Source organism: Labrus mixtus, chromosome 13 (assembly GCF_963584025.1).
Source record: "Labrus mixtus chromosome 13, fLabMix1.1, whole genome shotgun sequence".
Lineage (NCBI taxonomy): Eukaryota > Metazoa > Chordata > Actinopteri > Labriformes > Labridae > Labrus > Labrus mixtus.
The window spans coordinates 6,656,836-6,678,573 of NC_083624.1; the positions used below are offsets into that span (position 1 = coordinate 6,656,836).

Here is a 21,738-nt window from a genome sequence, read left to right on the forward strand (position 1 = left end):
TCCTCTTCATCTGGGTTTTGCAGGTGGATGCAGCAGTGACACCAGAGGAGCGCCATCTGGCCAAGATGCAGCAGAACGGCTACGAGAACCCAACCTACAAATTCTTTGAGCAGATTCAGAACTAAGGAACTCCTTGTCAACATTTTTTTTTCCAATGTATCCAAACCCCACTCACACTCTTAAGGTCTGTTACATCCTGGTCCCTTAGTAAGCAAAAGATTTGGGTCATGGAGGTTTGGGACAAAAGTAAATTAAATGGAACCTTCCTAATCCCGGATCCCTTGAATTTACAAAGAAATCCTGTTTGTCTTAAATTTACCTGCAATTGGTCTGACAAGGGTGCCCCGTATCACCTGCACAATCACCGCAAAACATCAGCGTCTGAACACCCTGGCTGTTTTCTAAACCGCCTACTATACTCGTAGTGTGTACTGATTTGGCCCAAATGTTTTGACACAATTCAAAGCGCTAGATCAGAGATCGAAATGACCGATTGCAACGGCAAATGTAACAGAAAATAATCATTCCAAGACCGGAAACCAGCTCTGCTCGGCCTGGCATACTGCAAAATATCCACCGACTGGCAGTCATATACACACTGCTGTTTGACAGTTAGTTTGTAGTAGGCAGTTTTGAAAACAGCCCACTTGAGATTTATATGAAGTAACCACAGTACTGCGCTCGCAGTGAAGAAAAAAAAAAACTAACAAGCAAAACATATAAACCCGTTTAAGTTCTGGTTTCACTCTTTTTTTCGCTCAAATTGTTTGTTCCATTTTGCTGTTTCTGCTCCTGTCATCCTGCTGCTCCGCTCTCCGATGACAGCTGTACTGTGTTCGATGAGCTGGCAGTGGGAGGAAGGCCACTCAGAGCGCCTCTACGCATGATTCAAACCCACCTGTTTCAGGTTTGTTTTTCAAAAAAGGAAAAAAAAGCAGAAAAAATATCCATGATCAAAATATGTAAAGTTGAAAAACATTGAATGTTTTGTCGTCTGATTTTTTTATGTGTAATATATAAAGACAGAGATTAGCTGTAAGTATATGTAGTGCATGGCAATATTGAAGACAGATACAGTGAACTGTATGTTGAGGTCCTCAGGAGTGGTCCTCCTACTAGATTATTTTAGCAGGATTGTACATTTCTAGTGACTTCTTTGTGACCTTGTGATATGAAGAAGAAAAAGAGTATTCAGAATCTGGTCTGCTTTGTTCACACGGACTTGCTTTAACTTCGGCTTACTCTCGGCTTGTTATGCTCATCTCCACGCTTCACTGTTGTGTTAGCTGCATGGGCAAAATGCTCTTTTATGTAATATATGAAGTGAAATAGTATCTGAAAGGAAGATATTTCCGTTACTGTTTGCGTTCTATGCACTCCGTCATTCTGGAAGTCTTGATTATTATCACCAAATATTATTGCTGTCAAGTCCCTGATGTTGCTATACCGCTGCATTTTGTGTTTATTACAATGAGAATATAAGTGAAACTATAGAGAAGAGGTTTTCTGAACGTATCATTCCAGTCTCTCCTGATTGTAAATATTTAGCAGATGGAGATCTGACCTTCAATGGCCCATTTTCCTTGTCAAGCTTCACCTCTTTTTTCCCCCCTTTTGTCTTGTTTATGTGCTCTTTCTGGCTGTGTCAGCAATGTTGTATAATGCAGCACTTATCGGGGCCAACAGAAATTCTTCTAGGAGGCCACATCTACATGCACATTCCTTCACCAAATCTCATACACATTTCTATTTTTCTACATTTTCTGTGTATACATGTACAGTGTTTCTGTTCGTCCCCGTGGTGGATTTTTTTCTTTGCCTGCATTTCTTGTCTTGGAAGATTCGCTTGTCCTCGTGAAGATGTGAAGAATGACCATCATCAGTGAGAAAACATCCAGTATAAAGACACACATCCCTTAAAGTCATTTTAAAGCCACCTCCTGTAAACATGAATGTGACATGCATAATTTTTGCATTTATACCATAGAAATACAACACATATCACCTCTTTACATCAACACATGTACAGACACAATTGAAGCTCTTAATCAGGTGAATGTTTTCAAATTTGTAATTATGCTCAATCTGGGTATCTTTTGATGCTAGTGTTAAAAGTGTAATTCTTTCATTGATTCAGCTACTTTTCCTCTATGTGTAGTTAAATGAAACATTTGCTGAAGAATAAGGAAAATGCTTTCTACACTCACTATACCATGAATAAAATTTTGAATGTACCCACGTTTCTTATGTTTGTCATTTTTGGAATTCTTTATGGTGATGTATAAGGCACTGAAGACATACAGACAGGTGCAGCTCATATAATTATGTGGTGAAAAGTTTTTCTATTCCTGTGATTTATCTCAAGTGAAACATTTTATATTGTAGATTCATAAGACATGAAGGGAAATCTTTGTAAGCTTTTTTTTTGTTTTTCTTTTTACAGCTTTTAATATAAAAAAATCCAGGATATCAAAATGTTAGAATATGACATCTGACCAATAAAATAAAAGATTTATAATATAGAAATGTCGACCCTTATGAAAAGTATGTTCATTCAATACTTGGTCGGGCTCATTTTGAACAAACAATTGCTTTAATGGGGCGCCGCATAGATGGTGGCATGCCGAGTAGTTATGGAAACCCAGGTTGCTTTGATAGAGGCCTTCAGATTGTCTGTATCGTTGGGTCTGGTGTCTTTCATCTGACTCTTGACAATACCCATACTGGGGTTCAGGTCAGGCGAGTTAGCGAGCACAATTGGGCAGGGGTCAGCAAACTAGTTGCTGGTAGTTTTGGTATTGTGGGCAGGGGTCATGTCCATAAAGCCTTTATATCTCCAGGTAGACTGCTGCGTTGTCTCTGGACTGGAAACAACACAGTAGACAAACACCAGCAGATGACATGGCACCCCAAATCACTGAGTGGAAATTTTACACTAGACTTCTGCCCTGAAGCACAAAGAGAAGCTCTGGATAACCGTCAAGGAAGATAAAAGAGACACCAGACCCAACAACAAACACGAGCTAATTGCTGCTATCAAAGCAACATGGACCTCCATAACACCTCAGCAATGCCACGCCCAAATATTTCACTTTATGTCAAAGGAATCGAGACTGTATGAAAGTTTCACTTTTTGAAATAAATAACAGAAACAGTTGTAACTTGTTCATGGTACTCTAATGATATGAGCTACACCTGTATATTTACACTTTTAAAGCTTAAGCAAGGAGACTGCATTTTTTAAATGTTAAGAAAAATTCTTACCACTTTATTCCCCCTAGTGGACAAAAAAGGTCCAACAATTCAGGGAAAAAACACTAAATAAAATACAAAACAGGTTCTCTATAAATGGAAAATATGAAAATACACTTGTCCTTGCGGCTATCAAAAACATGGTTCCGGTATATACAGTGAAAAACTATCCTAACTTAAGACAAGGAACACATTACACAAAGCTCATAACTTGGGTTTTTTCAGTCACTCATTCAAGCATTCAATCACATGTACACAACAGCGTTGCTCAAAAAATCACACTGGCATTTATCCTTTTGTCCTGAACTCGCCTCTCCTCTTGGTTAGAGTTTAAAGGAAAGCTATATAAAAAAAAAAACTGCCTTAGATGAATCAAACTGTAAAGACAACAATGTTGTTAATCCACAATGATCAGTCTTGCATTTCTGTGCCCAAAGGTCGCAGCTGTTTTTAAAATGAAGAAAAAAGGAAGTTGATTTGTTTTTTTTTCCAGCAGTGGTGGAGGACAGTTGGCCTGTGGGAGCTGGAGAGCACTGTAAAGGAACGCCCCCGTTTAACTGTCTTTGTCTAGTGTCGTGGTGGCCAGGGTCACTGTAGTGATGGGCTGACCGATGCCGTGCATCTGCATACGAGCCAGCTTCTTCTGTTCACACTCTGTCACCAGGTTGTTGAGCTCGGCAGCACTGTAGCCAATCAGAGTTCTCAGGTCGCACACAAACTTGTAGACAAAGCGCTTGCCCTGCACCTTGCTGATCATGTCCCCATCGTAGTAATACCTAAACAAGAATGTAGAGGTCAGTATCTGGAATCCTACAGTTTAAGAGTACATGTGATAAAGGATAATATCATGATCCCAACACTACAAATTCAATGTCCTTTGAGAACATGACACACAGAACACCAATGGTTCAAGGGGCAAGGCAATGGTTTTACACATTAACTGTTATAATAATAATAATAATAATAATAATAATAATAATAGCTTAATTTATATAGCACCTTTAAAAACTAATGTTTACAAAGTGCTGTGACAGACAAAGCAAATACAGCAACACGACAACAGAACAGAGATCAACAGAGGGGCCAAACAGAGAGGGCAGGAATAACATAGATCCAACAGGCAGGTATGGAGAGGCAGTTCAATACAACGAAGGAAAATTTGTTTAAAATCAACCAGGAGAGAACAAAATTAAAATTGAGGGAGAGTGGGACGACATCACATCACAGGCTGTAAACACAGAATGAAGATAAACAGAAGGGATAAACAGGACATTGGTTATCTCGTCATGTGTGGTACAATTCTGTAAAAGACGACTGAATTGTGAACAGCTGAACAAGCTTTGTTATCCTTTTTTCATCTTCTTGGCCAAATTCAGTTCAAGTTAGTGACAGAAAGCTCACGTTACATGATAAGAGTTTGAAAGACTAGGGGCGCTTTCCAACCACAGAATAATACCATAGAAACCATTTTTACCCAAATGAATGCTAGATAAAATTATAACTTTCCCTTTAAAAGAAAAAGAAAGGGAGACAAAAAAACCCAAACAAACCTGAGGGCTCTGCTGAGTTTCTCGTAGTTCATGGTGGGCTTGTTCTTCCGCTGTCCCCATTTCTGCGCCACAAGCTCCGGCTGGTTTAGTTTGAACTCTCCCTCCTCTCCCACCCAGGAGATGCAGTCCCTCGCATCCTTGTCTGTCAGGAGCTCCAGAAGGAACTGCCACAACTGGATCTGACCGTTGTTGCCTAGAATCAAAGACAACACAGCATTTACTATGAAACATGAGACAAAAAAACAGAAACAGAAACACAGAGTCCTTGTGTATAGTGAGATCTACCTGTGCGGTTCCCAGGTGAACTTCGCTCCTCTCCTGAAATTCGGGGAGCTCTGGGGCCACGGTTCTGCTTCAACACCTTTATGGCAGAGGGTGTGCTCACTTGAGCTGGGATTATCTGTACAGCTAGAGTCACAAATGGAAAAGTAGGAGATGAATAGATTATCAATGATCAAATCGACTGAACTGTTATAGTTTTATTTTAACTAGATTTTGATTTGCCCCATAACTAGACAAACCCCGTCTACAGCTGAGAGTCCACAATGGCATTATGAGCTACGTAAAGGGTAACATTTTCAAGACCTTTGATCGCCTTTTTTATTTAAAAAAAAACTTACGCTGATCAATGGTGACAGTAGCATCCCCACCAGACTGGTCCTGACTTGCCAACACATCTGGATTAAAAAAAACAACAAGAAAAATACATGATAAGGGAAAATTCAGAATCCAATTCAAGATGACCAGGACATGAGAGCTGTCCCCTTAAAACACCAGTGTAGACTTTTAACAGTGTGTCAGAATCAGAATCAGATTTATTGTCCAGGTATGCTTACACACACAAGGAATTTAACTTCAGTGAACTGTGCTCTCTTATGAACAGGTACAACATTAAATATCAACAATAAACATAATAAGAAAAGACTAATATTTACAAGACTAAACATGAAACAGTGCAGTGGTGAATAGTGCAAAAAGATGATGAAGTAACATGATGAGTAAAATGCAGTTATGTGACAGATGGGTCAATTAAGATGTCAAACATAAAAACATGTAAATGCACATGAAATTACATAAAACTTTCACTTCTGAAAAAAGTTCTCTTACATTTTCGGAGGAGCTCCAGGTGACTCCAGAGTATCTCTCCATTAGGCACTTTCTGAAGGAACTCATCCTGGTTGAATGAGCAGAGATCTCGACCTTGGATATGGATGCTGCCAATTTCCATCTCATCAATGTTGAACTCCTTCATTACCCAGACAGCCCAGTGAATCACCTGATCAGCTGTCCATAACACAGGATCTGAGGAGAGAGAGACAGAGAGAGAAGGAAAACCTCATAAACTAACAGCTTTGTTTAATTATCTTCACATTTAGGGTTGTTTTATACACTTTGATATATCTTTATCAAAGTATCACTCACCATATGGTATGCCCAGGCGAACCTGCTCTTTGCGGTAACCTTCCAGGGCTGCAGCCCAGCGTGTAACCTGCTCAGACGTCTCATCTGTCAGGCCAGATCGATCCACAGCGATGAGCTGACCCTCCTCCACCAGAGTTCCCTCCTCTCCTGCTGCGTCCGGATCAATCACAACCTCTACGGTTTCTACTGGCTTCACAATTTCCAAAATGTTCAACTTCTCCTCCCCTGAAAATGTGAGAAAAGAAAAAAACACAAATGAGTGCTGTTGATTTGAATACGTGAAACTAGCATTTGGACACTAGCAATACATGTCTGTGTATTTTCTGATATTTGAAGCATCTCATTAGTACCTGGTTTAGTTATTATCTGCAGGCTGAGCTGCACTGTGCCGTCCGTCTTTACTCCCTGGTCAAACAGGCTATGATCGGGATGAAGCTAAAAAGTGGAGCACAACAGAAATTAAAGGTAAAGAAAGAGGGACAACTCAGCATGGTTGTCAGTTAAAGGGATTCATATCAGACCAACATGTACACTTTAGGATCCAGTTTTTATTTTCACAACAGAACCATCAAGTTACAAACATAGAACTTGATGTGTTCTAATAATTACCTGAATGTCTTGCAAGCAGATCTCATACGCATCCAGTGACATTTGGATACGGGGCTCTAAAAGCTTCTTCAGATTGCCGATGGGCTCATTGATGTCGATATCTTGTTGAATCAGATCTGAAGCCGTGATGGTCTGCTCCTCAACACTAAAGGTAAAATAAAAATAAAATAAAGCAAACTGTAAATGTGCAGATGTAGGCGGGAAAGTCTTCTGTATAAATAAGCAACATTTTTCTTACCCTTCCTCCAAGCAGGCCTGCTTCTCCCGCTCATCAATCTCAATCTCTATCATCTCTTCTGTTTCGCTTTTAGACATCCTGCTTTATGCACGGAGAGCCAGGCTGTGGGGCTGAAATGAAAGAGATGCTTTACTGCAATTCATACAAGTTAGGAACATTTACATTGTCTGTTATTGTTTTCAAACATAGCACAATACTTAATACTGTCAATATATTTACAAAATAGAGTATTAGTGGTATTATATAGAAATAAACCATCAATACAAATTTGTACTTTAACTGATCAATTATTTATCAAACAAAATCACCCATACGCTTATCCCCACCTCGTGAGTCCCAATTCCTGCCTTTGCCTGTTTTACATCTTTGTTTATTTTGTATTTTTAGGTTCCAGACTCTTTCAATATACATATATATATATTTTTTTTTTAAAGACACCCACTTGGCTATAGAGAACTGTGAGGCGCAATGAATGACATTTTCCGACCATTTAGAGGCCACCTGGAGAATTAACTTGTTGAGCTGCTTCGCTGTAATGATAACTTTGGCAGGGGTTATTCCATTGGGTGTCACAAAATTTTGCTTTTTGCACACTACTTATGTGTAGGGACAAATACCAACACTGACATTTAACATTACATTCATCACAAAATAAAATAACCACATATTTTTCAAAGTCCAAACGCAACCTCATCAAATGCTGTTCTTTGTTTAATGACTTTTAATGATGAAAGACCAAGACAAAACACACTTGTATGCAGAAAAAAAGTTGGTCATGTAAAATTGTCTAACAACTTATTTTCGGTAGATCCACTAATTAACTTTTTTTGCAGCTATTCTTTGCCAAAAACAGTTTGAAATAGTAATATATATTGACTACAATAGAGTTTCACTATAAAGAGGAGCAACAAGATAACTGACTCAAAGGGAGTGGGGTCTGTTTTTTTGTATTATTGTGTATTCCGAAGTTTAGTAAAACAAACAAGGACAAAGAAAAGTTCCAAGGAATGGTTTTAAAACGGAAATTGCTTCAGACTTAACTGGCATCAAATATCAGACTGTAACAGGAAATGTGTAAAAATGGGGAAGTAGGTTGTGGGATCCAGGATGTGTATATGAACCAGCAGAGAGCATCTCCACCCACAAGGCCCGCTACCACAACAGCTGTTTTCCTGCTGCTGTGAGACTTGCACAGGACATTAAGATGGGAACAAAGTACTTCACCCCACACCTCACAGACTAAACGGACAGTTGACCACCTCACAGTGCAATTATATAATGTGAAAAATATGTGTGCAATAACCTCAGGTGCTAAGAGATGCTATACTGATTAGAGCTCTCAAGAACTGCCCTCAATGTTGTGCTTTGCCTCTGGTCACTTCCTGTCAGCACCTGTGTGTCCAATCAGACTCAAAGCTGATCGTTTGCTCTTACTGACATTGTTCCCTTTTTTTCTAGATCCTTGCTTGTGTTGTTCTCACTCTCTGATGTACGTCGCTTTGGATAAAAGCATCTGGTCAGTGAATTGTAGATGTAGAAAGTTAGAGACAAGATAACATATTTATATTTTCATTTCATTGTACAGTGTTCCCCTTTGTTATTTTTTTGTATTATATCTTTGCTGATAATATCTGTCTGTCCATACTGTAATCTGTTCTGCACGTTAAATTTACAAATTATCCCTGCACTCATGTTCACTTCATTTGTCTGTCTACTCTCCGTTATATTGAATAGTTTCTGCTGATAATATGTCTACACTCATGCACTTTAACTTACGTCAATACTGTTCATTTACAACTCTGTTTTTGCACATTTACATTTAATCTTTCATATTTAAGACTAGTAATGCTAAATTAAATCCTGGTTGTATATATTCTCATTCTTAGTTTTGATATTTTTAGTGCTTATTTACTTTGTATTTAATATTATATTGTGTTTAGATTTGCTAATATTGTGTTTTTTGCTCATATTGTGTGTTTGGACAACCTGCTGCTGTAACGCCACAATTTCCCAGTTTGGGATCAATAAAGTAATTCTATTCTATTCTATACATATTTATATTTTCATTTCATTGTACAGTGTTCCCTTTTTTTTATTATATATTTGCTTTAATACAGTGTATAACTTCTGTACAATTTATTTTAAATCACTTAGCTGTTACTACAACTTATTTATTTTTACTTTTTTTTTGTACTTTTCTACTCTTTTTTTTCTTATAATACTATTCTATTTTATATATAATTTTAACTTTTTTTTTGTAGAAGCTGACTCAGGGAGAAACTCACAAGAATTCCAATGTACCTGTACTGTCCTGTACAAATGGCAATAAACATCTATTCTAAATATCACCTAGAATATAATGTCTTTATTGTCATTATACAATCGTACAACAAAATGATTTGGCTTCACCTTAAAGTGCACACACACACACAAGCATCCACAGCTAAAAACAACAAAAGAAGAAATAAAAAACAGGAACTCTCATTCAGGTAAGATGGGCAATGTTGATAGGAGTTATTTACAGGTAGTAGCATAACAGAATATAAATAGATATTATTTTAAATCACTTAGCTGTTACTACAACTTATTTATTTTTACTTTTTTTGTACTTTTCTACTCTTTTTTTCTTATAATACTATTCTATTTTATATATAATTTTAACTTTTTTTTTGTAGAAGCTGACTCAGGGAGAAACGCACAAGAATTCCAATGTACCTGTACTGTCCTGTACCTGTGCACATGGCAAAAAACATCTATTCTATTCTATTCAGTTTAAAAAAAGTTGGTCATGTAAAATTGTCTAACAACTTATTTTCGGTAGATCCACTAATTAACTTTTTTTTTTTGCAGCTATTCTTTACCAAAAAACAGTTTGAAATAGTAATATATTGACTACAATAGAGTTTCACTATAAAGAGGAGAAACAAGATAACTGACTCAAAGGGAGTGGGGTCTGTTTTTTTATTTTATTTTATGTATTATTGTGTAAGTTTAGTAGAACAAACAAGGTCAAAGAAAAGTTTCAAGGAATGGTTTTAAAACGGAAACTGCTTCAGACTGAACGTGTAAATATCACAAACTGTAAAAAGAAATGTGTAAATATGGGGAAGTAGGTCGTGGGATCCAGGATGTGTATATGAACCAGCAGTGAGGGGTTTCTCTACCATAAAGGCCTTTCAGCCTCGACTCCTGATTGGCTGCCTGGAACAGTTCCCTGACTGCTAACGTTAGCCAACTCGAGGGGCGAGGCTTCACCCTCTAAAGGCCAAATGGGAGGCCAAAGTAGTAACCAAACATAAATACACATCATGCAAACATGTTTTAAAACTGCATAAAACTATGATTAAACCATTAGAGTACACGTGTCGGCTCAGATAAGCTGCTCAATAGCAAAGCAAGTTAGCAACATTTTCCCCAGCGTTTACACTGCGGGCCGAGGCAGCATATCACACAACATGTGCTAAACTACGGTTTAAATATCCAACAAACACACAGCGGTTCATTACTCGTGCGGATATCTGATAAATCACACTTTTACTCGACGCGTAGAAAACTTTTAAAAACGGAAATAGAATAAACGGAAACAAAACAGCATAGGGCAAAATGGAAAGGAGCCGGAAATCCTGGCTAAAGATTTTTACAGCATGGCGAGACTTCCGAGAGCTGCGGCGATAAATACGACACAAGAAGAAGAAACACGGAGCAACTCTAATGCTTATAATGTGTCAAAAAAAAACAACGCTAGGTGTATCCGAAACTGCATCTACAAACAACAGTAAGGATTAAAAGAGAATATGTTTAATCTGAGGATGTGTACGCACTGTGTTTACGGCTGCAAGCATCTGCTCTGCGTTAGCTTTCCTGTTAGCAACAAGGCTAACGCTGCACTGACATAACTTCTTGTTTTTGTTTTACACTCAACACGTAACATATTAACCTACCTCCAAAATGAATGGAAAACAACCGTAGCAGCCGTGGCAGCAAGTAAGGGAAGTGAGCTTGTGCTATCTGGGTGTTGTTGTGTTTTTTTTTTAAACCAGCTTTAATGTAGGCGGTCTCTTCCCCTCTTGGCTGCAGCAGCTAACTAGCCAGCTAGCAGGTGAGCCACAAAATAGCGGGAAGAGTCAGAGCACGACAAATAGAGCCCACATTTTAGTGCACTTTCTTTGTAACAAGTACATAGATTTCTCAAATAATCCATACCTTTTAAAAGCAGGCCTTGGAAGATGTTGGAATATGTTCAAATATTGTAGATAAGCAGTCAAAATTGACACGAACAGTCGAATCCTATCATTCAAGTTTTTTGTTGGTCAGCTAGACATTTCGCGGAGGGGGCGGAGCCTAACTGGTGGAACAGCAGCGAGAGTAAACTCATGTGGAAAACATTCAGAGTGATGTTTCCACATATTGAATACTGTATAACCACATGGTCACTTTCTGCTGGCACAACACTTCAACCAATACAATCTCTTTTAAAAAAAGGCCTTTTTCCATTTCCGTTTCACCATTGCACTGTTTTTAGATAAACATCATTTACTACATTTTCATAATTTTGTTCATTTTTTATTTATTTATTAGCACACATATAAGAATACATCAAAATAGGATTAACAAAAACATACAAGGTGTGTCAGGAGAGGTCAAGAAGCCAACAGGCTGAGGAGGGACCTCACCTCTTAAGAGACAAATAAATCAACTGAGCAAATCGAATTACACAATTTCAAAAAACAAAATTAGATATAAACACATATACAGTAACCTATACACGTATTCATACACACACACTTAGACACATACATACAATAGAAAGACTGAGAATGTTAACCCTCTATCAGCTAAATGAAACAGACATTAATCTATTAAAAATGGAGTGAATGATGGAAAAAGAAGAAAACAATATATTTTATATATGCAAACGTTTGACCTCATGGATTAAATGTGAAGACAGTTTCCTTTTAAAAATCTCTGTAGACGAAGAGCCGTTAACGTGTCTTTTGGAATTCCATATTTGTACCCCACGATGCATTAAAAATGCATGTTTTATATTTAACATTTTGCACGGACTTGCTCCTCCTCCTTTGACGGACTTTATAAAGCTGAAGTCTGCCAGTGGGATCGGCACCAGGGGCCACAGCCCGAGGAGACTGTGAGGTCCCATACAGACGCACTACATTCAGACAAACTGTTCTGTCAGTCAAAGGAACTAAATATTGGAATATTCTCCCACTCACAATAAGAGACTCACAAACATATGCAACCTTCAAAACACACCTCAAACAGTGGATAAAAGAAAACCAAGTCTGTGACCACCTTTAAACCTTTAACCTCTATTATTGTCTTGTGTCACTTGTGCCTTTGTATCTGTATTTTATTTGTAATTTGTCTTTCTCTGTTACCTGCCTAGGGACAACAGATGGAAACTAGCACTTCTGCTATAATCTGGCATTTTTACAGCTGTTCATTAATATGCACGGTCCCTAACACATAACTAAATAAATTTAACCAGACCATTTCAGTGGGTTCGCTGTCATAGTCGTGGTCTGTGGGAAAATAAATCACAGTACAAATTTGTGTCCAGCAGAAACATTTTTTGAAACATATTATCTCTTGTGAGTGAGTGTTAACTTGCGCTCCAGTTCCCTAACAAAATATTATTAATAATTCCACAGTGTAACCAACATGTGATGTAACCTCCTTTTGTCAAAATGTATAAACTTCAAATAAAAGTTTTTTTTTTTTTAGTACAGGGACAACTAAAAAGTGGGCATTAAACCGTTAAGTAGGCCTATAGATAGATAGATTTTGGCCCCTGAGACAAAGATGTTCTGTGTGCAGATATTTAACACCAATTTACACCCACCCACCTCATCCTCCAATACTTGTTCTGTAAAAACAGGGAGCTCCTGTTTAAGAATATGCCCCATTTAAGCTTGACAAAGTTGACTATAACTACATTGTTAAACAGACTGTCTCTTGCTAGTATTTCTTGTATTTCTAAATATGCTTTCACAATGATTTATGTATGAATGAATCATGTATAATGTCTAAGACATTTAATTTGACTGTTTATCTAATATGAATTTTTACTTCCTTGCTTCATACTGGATCTACTTCAAGTTATCGGTCCCAGTTGTGGAACCGGGGGTCGTACCATGGGCAGCAGGGTTTTTGTTTTGTCTTGTGTGTTTGTTTGTTTGTTTATTTGTTGTTGTTTATTTATATACTAGTGTTATTATTTTTTTTAAGTGGGATGGTTTACATACCCATGACATATGAATTTGGACTGGTGTTTTGATGTTACTGGTTTGTTTGATTGTTTTGTTTTTGTTTTTATAGTATGCTTTACGTATGTCTTTTCATTTTGTCACTTTGGTGTTTTACTTTTGGAAAAATAAAGTACAAAAAAAATAAAATAAACAGACTGTTTCGTTCCGTAATACCAGGGTTGTTCCGTAACACCTGGGCCACTTTAGGCCCTTGCCATTTCATTAAATGCAACAAATGCACTGATCCCTTTGTTTCTAAAGGCCTTGCTGTGAATCAAGTCATCAGCTAGTTGCCCTTTGTGTGTTTCTTAACCCAGCCTTGGTTATGATCTGAGGTGTTTTAACAAAGTGTGGCTGTGTTTATTGCACACTATTCTGGTTGGTCATTTTATTCTGAAAGAACTTGTTTAGAACAGGTCAGGAAAACCATTTTATAAAGTGACACGTTTTAAAACTGATGAAAAAATCAGCATAACTGTCCAACCACAAACTTGTCATTTCCCTCTCACAGAAGTCTGATTAATGAACCTATCATCCTACATAGATCATGTCTTGTGTTTTTCTATCAAGTATTATACTAATATCTGTAGCATTCCCCCCCCGGATGATTTTCAGGCATTTCTTCAATTTTTTGAATTTTGAAATTCAAATGATCGAAGTGTTGGTGTATTGAATAAATTGTCTTGATGACCAAATTGGTTTGTGTCTTTAATAATTTTACAAATTGTGTGGCATGCTTATAATATCTGTCAAAATAAAGCTGGGGTTGTAATTCTTGTTAATTCAATGTAAAAGGCTAGAATACAGTTAAAGTGATACCTTTGAGAACTTAAGTAGCCGTATGTATTACTCATGCTTAAATACAAAATATTTATGAAACATTGAACACTGATCCTCCAAATATTGTCACTTTACTTTTTTATGTGCATATAATCCTACGGGGATTTCCCCATAGTACAATGAAAATGAGAACATTATAAATGGACTTTGTTTTGATACCATCGCTATAAAATAGACCCCTGCGGTGAAACATAAGTTTGGCCTTGATAATTATTGAACCTCGAATATTTTCAGTTGATTTAAAGAAAATAATAATAACTTCAATCAGTTGTTTACTGCATGTAGGCCTAGTTAAAAAAAGGATGCTTTACAGGTATAGAACTGGCTGACGTCAAATATTTAAAGGAATGTCTTAATAATGTATAATCTGATTATGCTTGTCCGTTAAACTGCAGTAAACAGTTCTCTGTTTAAATCATAGACTGTAAATATTATAAATACAATGACTGCATATTTGACAGAATATATGGTACTGTAAATTAGTAAGAAAGCGACTCTTATTTTGAAAGTCCGGTTCGCCGCCAAAGCGACCAATATCATAATAGTTCCGGTTTGGGTGCCCTGCCTTCAAAATAAAGAAAGTCATCGCATTGTGTTAAGAGATTTTACACTTTTTACAATCAATCAGTATCTCCAGCGTTATCTTATAAATGACTAAACCAGTCTGTCGGTTGTTTTCCTTCAACCATTTAGTAGAAAAAATGGAAAAACTCCTTCCATTACTTTTTATTTTAATAGTATGGTTCATATTGAGGCTGCCTATAGGCTAGTTATATTATGACATATGGGTAAGTCTAAAAGTAACACACTAATCTTCATTGATTCCCCATTGGGAGAAACATGAAACTCTCAAATTTTAAAGATGTTAAAACAGACATTGCTTTAAACAGTTTTTTTCTAAACTGGACTTTCTGAAGATATACAACTCTCTCGAAAAAATAATGACTAAAATCTTCTTAATAAGCAATAATTTGAATTTTGTGGGCGTGTTTTGTGCTAAAGATCTTACCAAGTCTGCTGTTCAGCTGAGATACTGTCACCCTCATTCATTGTCCAGCTTTGATCTGTATTTACTGTTGATTGAGACTACTGCAGAAAAACGTCTCACACAGGTAGGTTAAATGGGGAAATTAATAAATATTTTGTGAAAATTCACGTTTCTTTGTTAAAGATTCCACTTTTTAAACCAAGTGTTAAGATAATCGTATAATTTGTAATGAAAAGATAGCATTTCCGTGATTTGATTTACTTTCAGTAGTGTAATTTTTTCATTAGAATTTAGAAAGAAGCAGTATTGTGACACACACACCACATTACTGACTCAAAAAAGTTTAATACACAACGTTTACAGACTTGATATGCATAATAAAGCATTAATTTAATATTTAAGTATCTTTTGAAAAACGTGAGGTTAACAATCATAACATTTTCCAGGTTTGTTGTATCACATTTAATTTTTTAAAGTACTGACAGGTAACTTGTTAAAATCGTATGCCGACGTTTTGTGTTCTAAAACGGAGATTCAGTGAGAAGTCTTACATTTGTGAAGTTTAGACATTTATTCTGAAGGGGCCAGGCCGGAAGTCTTGTTGTTCCTGCTGCTGGTTAACTCAGGCGAACCAAGATGGCAGAATACCTGGCATCCATTTTTGGGACAGAAAAAGACAAGTAAGAAATTACATTTATTAAAGGTTGTAGCGACTGTGTGTTTCGTATAAAGTTTTCTTAAAATTCCACTTTAATATATTTCATAAGTACGGCGGTGTTTGAAGTCTTAAAGCTGGAAAATGTGCACTTGCTTTAGCAACCGGCTAACGGCTAATCAGCGCAAGCTAGCTAACGTGAGGAAAATACCGCGCCGCCGCCGCTGCTGCTGCTACAACGCGTGGGAGCAGAAAAGTACAGAGATGGTCTTAAATACATTTTAACAAAGATTTATTTTTTTATTTTAATCAGCAATCATCGTGTTGCCTAGAACTGGAGAATAATATGAGTAAATACACTGAGTAAAGCCTCGCTGTGAGTTAGCTGGTGCTACTTCATTTAAGTCTTTGTTTCAGAGGGAAATAAGGTCGATGCAGTATCAAGATATTAACTGTGTTATTAAGGAAGTAAAATGAACCCTGACCCTAACCCTTTTTCAAAATGAGCTACTTATCTGTTAGAGGAGTAATTTTTAAGTGAAGGATAATGAATGAAAAGGAAGTGTGTGTGTGCACACGACACGATGTGTGTTACCTCGTTATTCTCTTTATTCTCTTAAATCTGCCTCGTTTTGAAACATCTTTTCTCCAACATGTATTTCTTAAGTCTCTGACACATATACTTGTCCTTTATAATGTATTGGCCACGCCCACAATATTGATAAACCCCTTTTTATAATTATAAGATAAAATGAAAGTAGTAGTATAATAGTTAATATATAATAGTAAATTATAAAAAAATATATTTTTATTTTATTATTATTATAATTTTAATAATAATATTTTAGTTTAATTTAAATATTTTAATTTAATTTATTTTTTAATTTATTTTAATTGTATTATTTATTTTATTATAAATAATAGTTTAATGTATAATAATAGTAGTATAAAATTTGTTTTTGTTCGAACATGCTACACAAACATGCACTAATGGAGAGGTCTCACAGTGAGGGGCTCCTGAGTTGGTGGTGGGGGGGGGGGGGGGTTGGTGCCTTGCTCAAGGGCAGTGCTCAGGAGGTAGACTGGCACCTCTCCAGCTACCAGACCAGTTTCCGGACTTGGTCGGTGCCAGGACTTGAACCGGTGACCCTCCGATTCCCAACCCAAGTCCCCTACAGACTGAGCTACTGCCGCCCCCAACAACAATCTTTCGACAAGATTTCATAAATTAATATTTCAACTTTTATGGAAATAATTACAAATATACAGAGAGTTGAACATTGAATTGATTAATTATATTTTTGGGAATTATTTCATTGCTTCATCCAAACATTTCCCATTGTCCAAATAACTTAAAGATGTTACCTTTACCATATAATGGGATTTTAAGTTTGATACTTTAGCAAATACATTTCCCCACTTTTATAAAAATGTTTTAAAATGTGTTCAACAATACTCCTTTCTATGTGGATATATATTTACAAACCTGACATTTTGATTTAACCACAGATGTTTACACAATTCTAAAACTTAACTGCAAATTTTAGATTCTGAATTTCCAAAAAGTTTATTTAAGACTCATGAATGTTTTCTTTCTTTTCAGCCAACAAATCATCTGCATTTTTATTTCTTCTTTCTCAGGGTCAACTGCTCTTTTTACTTCAAAATTGGTGCCTGCCGACATGGCGATCGCTGCTCTAGATTACACAACAAGCCGACATTCAGCCAGGTAAGTTTTTTTCTTTTTTGTAGATATGAGGGGTACTATTTTGTACTTATGTGAATTGGAAATGATGGGGAGATTAAGGTCTGAAAAGACAGGTTTGTGTGTTTTTTTTTTCGACTCAGGGATTTTCAAAAATAATTTGGCCTTTATGACACATCACAGTGTCACAGTACAGAAATATAACAAAGTATATAACAACATAACAAAGAATATTTTCAGTCAATTTAAAGAGTGTTTTATTGAAACCTTTTGTTTGCTGCTTGCATTAAAATAGGAGCTGTTTACTTTACATTATTTTCACATTTTTCATGTTTGTGTTTCAGACAATTGCCCTCCTGAACATTTACCGTAACCCTCAAAACAGCGCCCAGTCTGCCGATGGTCTGACATGTAAGTGATACAACCTTTCAGATAAATCCTCATGAATGTTTTTCCATGGTCATACATCCATGTTTTCTCATTTGCAATCATCCTCTTGCAGCAGCAGTTCAGTTTTAAACAGTCAATAATTTTAGATCAATTCATGTAAACTCTGATCCCAAATCTGTTCTACATATCCTCGTAGTGCAGATGTGGTAGTTCTGTCATTTAACAGTTGTATTATTAGTAGCCAGATGAAATGCTGTTCCACTATCTAATAGAAATAGTTTAGTATATACACAACATTTTATGTACAGCACTAAACATCGCTTACATGATAGATTGACAGTGCTTATAGTCTGTTTATAATTATTCCTGAGTGGACTTTAATTGTATGTATGATTGGATTATAGGTAGTTGATGGATGGAGTCATTGCCGAAGTCACTTGTGTATTTGTTTTGGCTGAAGATATAGCAATCAATTCATCTCTGCTATAAAGTTTCCAGAATATGTCTTTTATCAGTTAAAAAAAAACCCAAATCTATAATGTTGTATCTTTTATTTTCTCCTTTGTAAACATTAGGTGCCATCAGTGACATGGAGATGCAGGAGCACTATGACGAGTTTTTTGAGGTAAGAGATTCTGCAAATTGTATCATGTTTGTCTGAGCTTCTTCGACCACTTTGCCAGTGGTGGATTTATTTGACTTCTTTGGAGAGAATGGTTTATTCATTCCTGAAGACACTAATAATTTGGCCGTTAAACACACGTTTTTACACATGTGAATGTAACAACAATGATTCTGTTGAATCAAATGAGAGTTCAAAACTCAGGAGGTAGAAACAAAAACATTTCCTCTTCAGCAGTCACAGATCAAGTTTCTAACAATCAGATGTAGAATGTCCTCTGCAGAGTACTGAATGTATGTGCTCCACCTGATCTGGATTTTCTTGTTGACGTATTTTTGCTCATCAGCGGCTGGTTAAAGGTGTCAATGATTTAAACTTCAGGTCCACTGTAATGACTTTGATTGATGTGTAAAGAGCTGTTTCTCAGCATTAGATAGGTTTCCCATTTCTCAGAACAAATGTTCAGTTCTTGCTCTTTTTTTGTCTGAATAAAGCAAAATAAAAAAGGAGTGAAGACTTCTTAGCTTTTAAAGTTCTGGTAGGTGGATTCTATACATTTGAAAGAGGGTAGTTGGTTTCAGTTCTTGTGTCAACTGAAGCTCATCTGCTGCAGAGAATACTTGGTATTTACTGTACAGACCTAATTTCTCCTTGGGGATACATGCAGTATTTCAGATTCTGGTAAACCTCTACCAGATAGTGAATTAGCTTTTTTTATCAAATTATTCCTTCAATGGATTTCATCTCCACATTGTTATGAACACTTAAATACACAATTTCAGACCTAATCTTCTCTCCCATCCATGCAGGAGGTCTTCACAGAGATGGAAGAAAAGTACGGAGAGGTGGAGGAGATGAATGTGTGCGACAACCTTGGAGACCACCTAGTAGGAAATGTGTATGTGAAGGTGGGTGTTCAGTTTATTATGTCTCCATGCCATGCTTTGTAGCTTGGATCCAGAGTGTGATTTTTTTCAAATCTTTCAATCTATGTTCTTTGTTAGTTTCGTTATGAAGAGGATGCAGAGAAGGCTGTTATAGACCTGAATAATCGTTGGTTTAATGGACAGCCCATCCATGCTGAGCTCTCTCCTGTCACAGACTTCAGAGAAGCCTGTTGTCGTCAATATGAAATGGGGTGAGTACTATATGACAAAATAGAGTTGATAGGGGTGTCTATTTAATTTAACGCAGTGCCACATAAATTCAGATTCTTTATTGTCTCACAAGGGGAAATTTGCGTTGCAACAGGAACACACAGAGGACAAGAAACACAAGGACAACATCACCATAAAACATAAACCAAAACGAATTGGAAAATCAGACAACACAGTAAAATATAAAAACGGCGCAATAAAATCAGTCAAGAGCCCATACCAGAATGGAAATTCAAGTCAAGTTATTAAAGTGCAAAGTGGAGGTGTGCAAATGTGCAATTCAAGACATGCATAAAACATATGACATCAGTTAAAGAATGTATTGCAATACTTCTTTGACAGTAAGCTAAAGGTTTAAATTTCACTCATGCAGTTGTACACCTGTTCATGATATCATAATATTTAATCTAGATTCCAGCTGTGTTTTAAAGGGTGAGAGTGCATGGGTAGCATGAGATTGTTGTTTGCATAATCTTGGTTATATATATTTCCCCATCACCACTCTTTAAGTGTCTTTTGCTGCTGTGTGTGAATCTTGCTCACCATTAACAGTGATGCATCGATGTGATTCTTCTGCAACAATGTTCACCTCTTCCGTAGGGAATGCACTCGTGGAGGCTTCTGCAACTTCATGCATCTGAAGCCGATCTCGCGTGAACTGAGGAGAGAGCTCTATGGGCGCAGGAGGAAGGGGTAAAAAAACATAAACTTTACAGACGCATTCAGGCTCCTTTTGTAAACCTGCCAGTTGTAGATGTTTTATATCCAATCATACTCAACTCTTTCTCATTTTTCCACAGCCGGCACAGGTCTCGGTCTCGATCAAGAGAGAGGCGATCTCGCTCAAGAGACAGAGGTCGAGGAGGCGGAGGAGGTCGTGACCATGAGAGGCGTCGCTCAAGAGACAGAGAGCGTTCAGGGCGATTCTAAACCACAAAGCCATGACTACTTGTCCTTCCTAACCCCAATTCATTCCCGGTCTTTTTTTTTTTCTTTCTTTTTTTCGAAGTTTGTACTCTTCAAGATTTATTCTAGGACTGATAGAAAGGTAACTGTAAACTGATGCAGAAGCTGTGACAGCATTGATGAACCTGTTTTTTCTTGATTTCTGAAATTGACTTTCACCTCATTAAATTTAACATTTTTAATTAACCTGACTCATTCATGAATTATTCTACAGATATTGTTGTATGACATTAACTTTTCATATACGAGCTGCTGCCCACTTCTGAAGGAGAATAGTGAGAACTAAATGTAAACACATTTCAATACGAAGTGTAGAATGAAATAGAGTCCCCAAAATAGAAAACTGCTTTGAACTCCTCAAAAACCAGCAGGAAATCGTCTCTGCGGTGACCGCTTTTACTCTAAACATGTTTTCTTGTCTTGATCAATGCTTCTGCTGTAACTCTCAGATGTCTTTGTCCGATGTTGACCCGAATAAGGCAACAGTCTGAAAAAGTCACTGCCATGTAAAAATCATTTCTAATACCTTAAAGGCTTATATGCGATTTTTCACACTAATTTACATATCGTTATTTTTCCTTGAAAACACTGTGGAAAGATTCGAAGTCTGGCTAGCAAGCCAGCCTTTCTGTTAAACATCCTGTCTGATCATAATGTTTGGTAACCACAGGTAAAGATGTAGAGAGAAATGTGTGCTAGCTGAAGGTCACTTCATACAGCTTTCTGGTTCATTATTATCTCAGGCAACATTAAAGTGACAGCTGATCAACACGTAATAAGAGAGGGAATATAAACTTAATGAGAATCAGCAGGAGATAAAACATCAGGTTGTTACATATTTAAGTATAGAAGATATTTGACAATATTGTGATACTTGATGACTGTATGATGATGCTCTCTCAGACTCTGCCCTTAGTAGAACATGGTAAACCCTGTTCTGCAAATTCATCCCATTTATAAAAAGGGACTGAAGGTTGGGAGCATCATGGGGTTCTTCATGTTTCACTGAAGCTTTATCAAAAAGTTAAAACAGAACATAGATATTGACAAGCAATTGTGTTTTTCTTCTTGTTTGCAC

General features: G+C 36.9%; 4 protein-coding genes across 6 annotated transcripts in view; 2 read left to right on the forward strand and 2 right to left on the reverse strand.

The window, feature by feature from the left end:
• The window catches only part of piga (phosphatidylinositol glycan anchor biosynthesis, class A), a 171,051-nt gene that overhangs the window by 43,847 nt on the left and 105,466 nt on the right, over positions 1-21,738 (reverse strand). The window lies entirely within an intron of this gene.
• appb (amyloid beta (A4) precursor protein b) overlaps positions 1-21,738 on the forward strand; it is a 91,547-nt gene that overhangs the window by 13,555 nt on the left and 56,254 nt on the right. Inside the window, exon 17 of one of the 2 annotated variants that reach the window (XM_061053410.1) lies at positions 24-2,234. The exons of the other annotated variant lie outside the window; for it this stretch is intronic. Coding sequence (XP_060909393.1) covers positions 24-125 — 102 coding nt within the window. The 3' untranslated portion in view covers positions 126-2,234. Of the gene's footprint in view, positions 1-23; positions 2,235-21,738 lie in introns of those variants that run through there. 2 annotated transcript variants of the gene reach the window in all.
• On the reverse strand, positions 1,956-11,406 carry gabpa (GA binding protein transcription factor subunit alpha). Of its 2 annotated transcripts, none has more exons than XM_061053431.1 (10): positions 11,276-11,406; positions 7,072-7,183; positions 6,834-6,978; positions 6,575-6,659; positions 6,225-6,449; positions 5,910-6,104; positions 5,423-5,479; positions 5,088-5,210; positions 4,803-4,995; positions 1,956-4,028 (listed from the first exon to the last, which is right to left on the reverse strand). In XM_061053431.1, exons 2-10 carry the CDS (start codon positions 7,146-7,148, stop codon positions 3,806-3,808), a joined length of 1,323 nt encoding a protein of 440 aa, XP_060909414.1. In that variant the 5' UTR covers positions 7,149-7,183; positions 11,276-11,406; the 3' UTR covers positions 1,956-3,805. The 2 variants fall into 2 exon arrangements, with proteins under 2 accessions (XP_060909414.1, XP_060909413.1); XM_061053430.1 differs by lacking the exon at positions 11,276-11,406 and adding an exon at positions 11,013-11,157 and having other exon boundaries at positions 7,072-7,181.
• u2af1 (U2 small nuclear RNA auxiliary factor 1) lies at positions 15,744-20,846 on the forward strand. Its single transcript, XM_061053389.1, has 8 exons — positions 15,744-15,845; positions 17,462-17,549; positions 17,870-17,936; positions 18,491-18,540; positions 19,347-19,445; positions 19,542-19,675; positions 20,295-20,387; positions 20,495-20,846. Exons 1-8 carry the CDS (start codon positions 15,802-15,804, stop codon positions 20,622-20,624), a joined length of 705 nt encoding a protein of 234 aa, XP_060909372.1. The 5' UTR covers positions 15,744-15,801; the 3' UTR covers positions 20,625-20,846.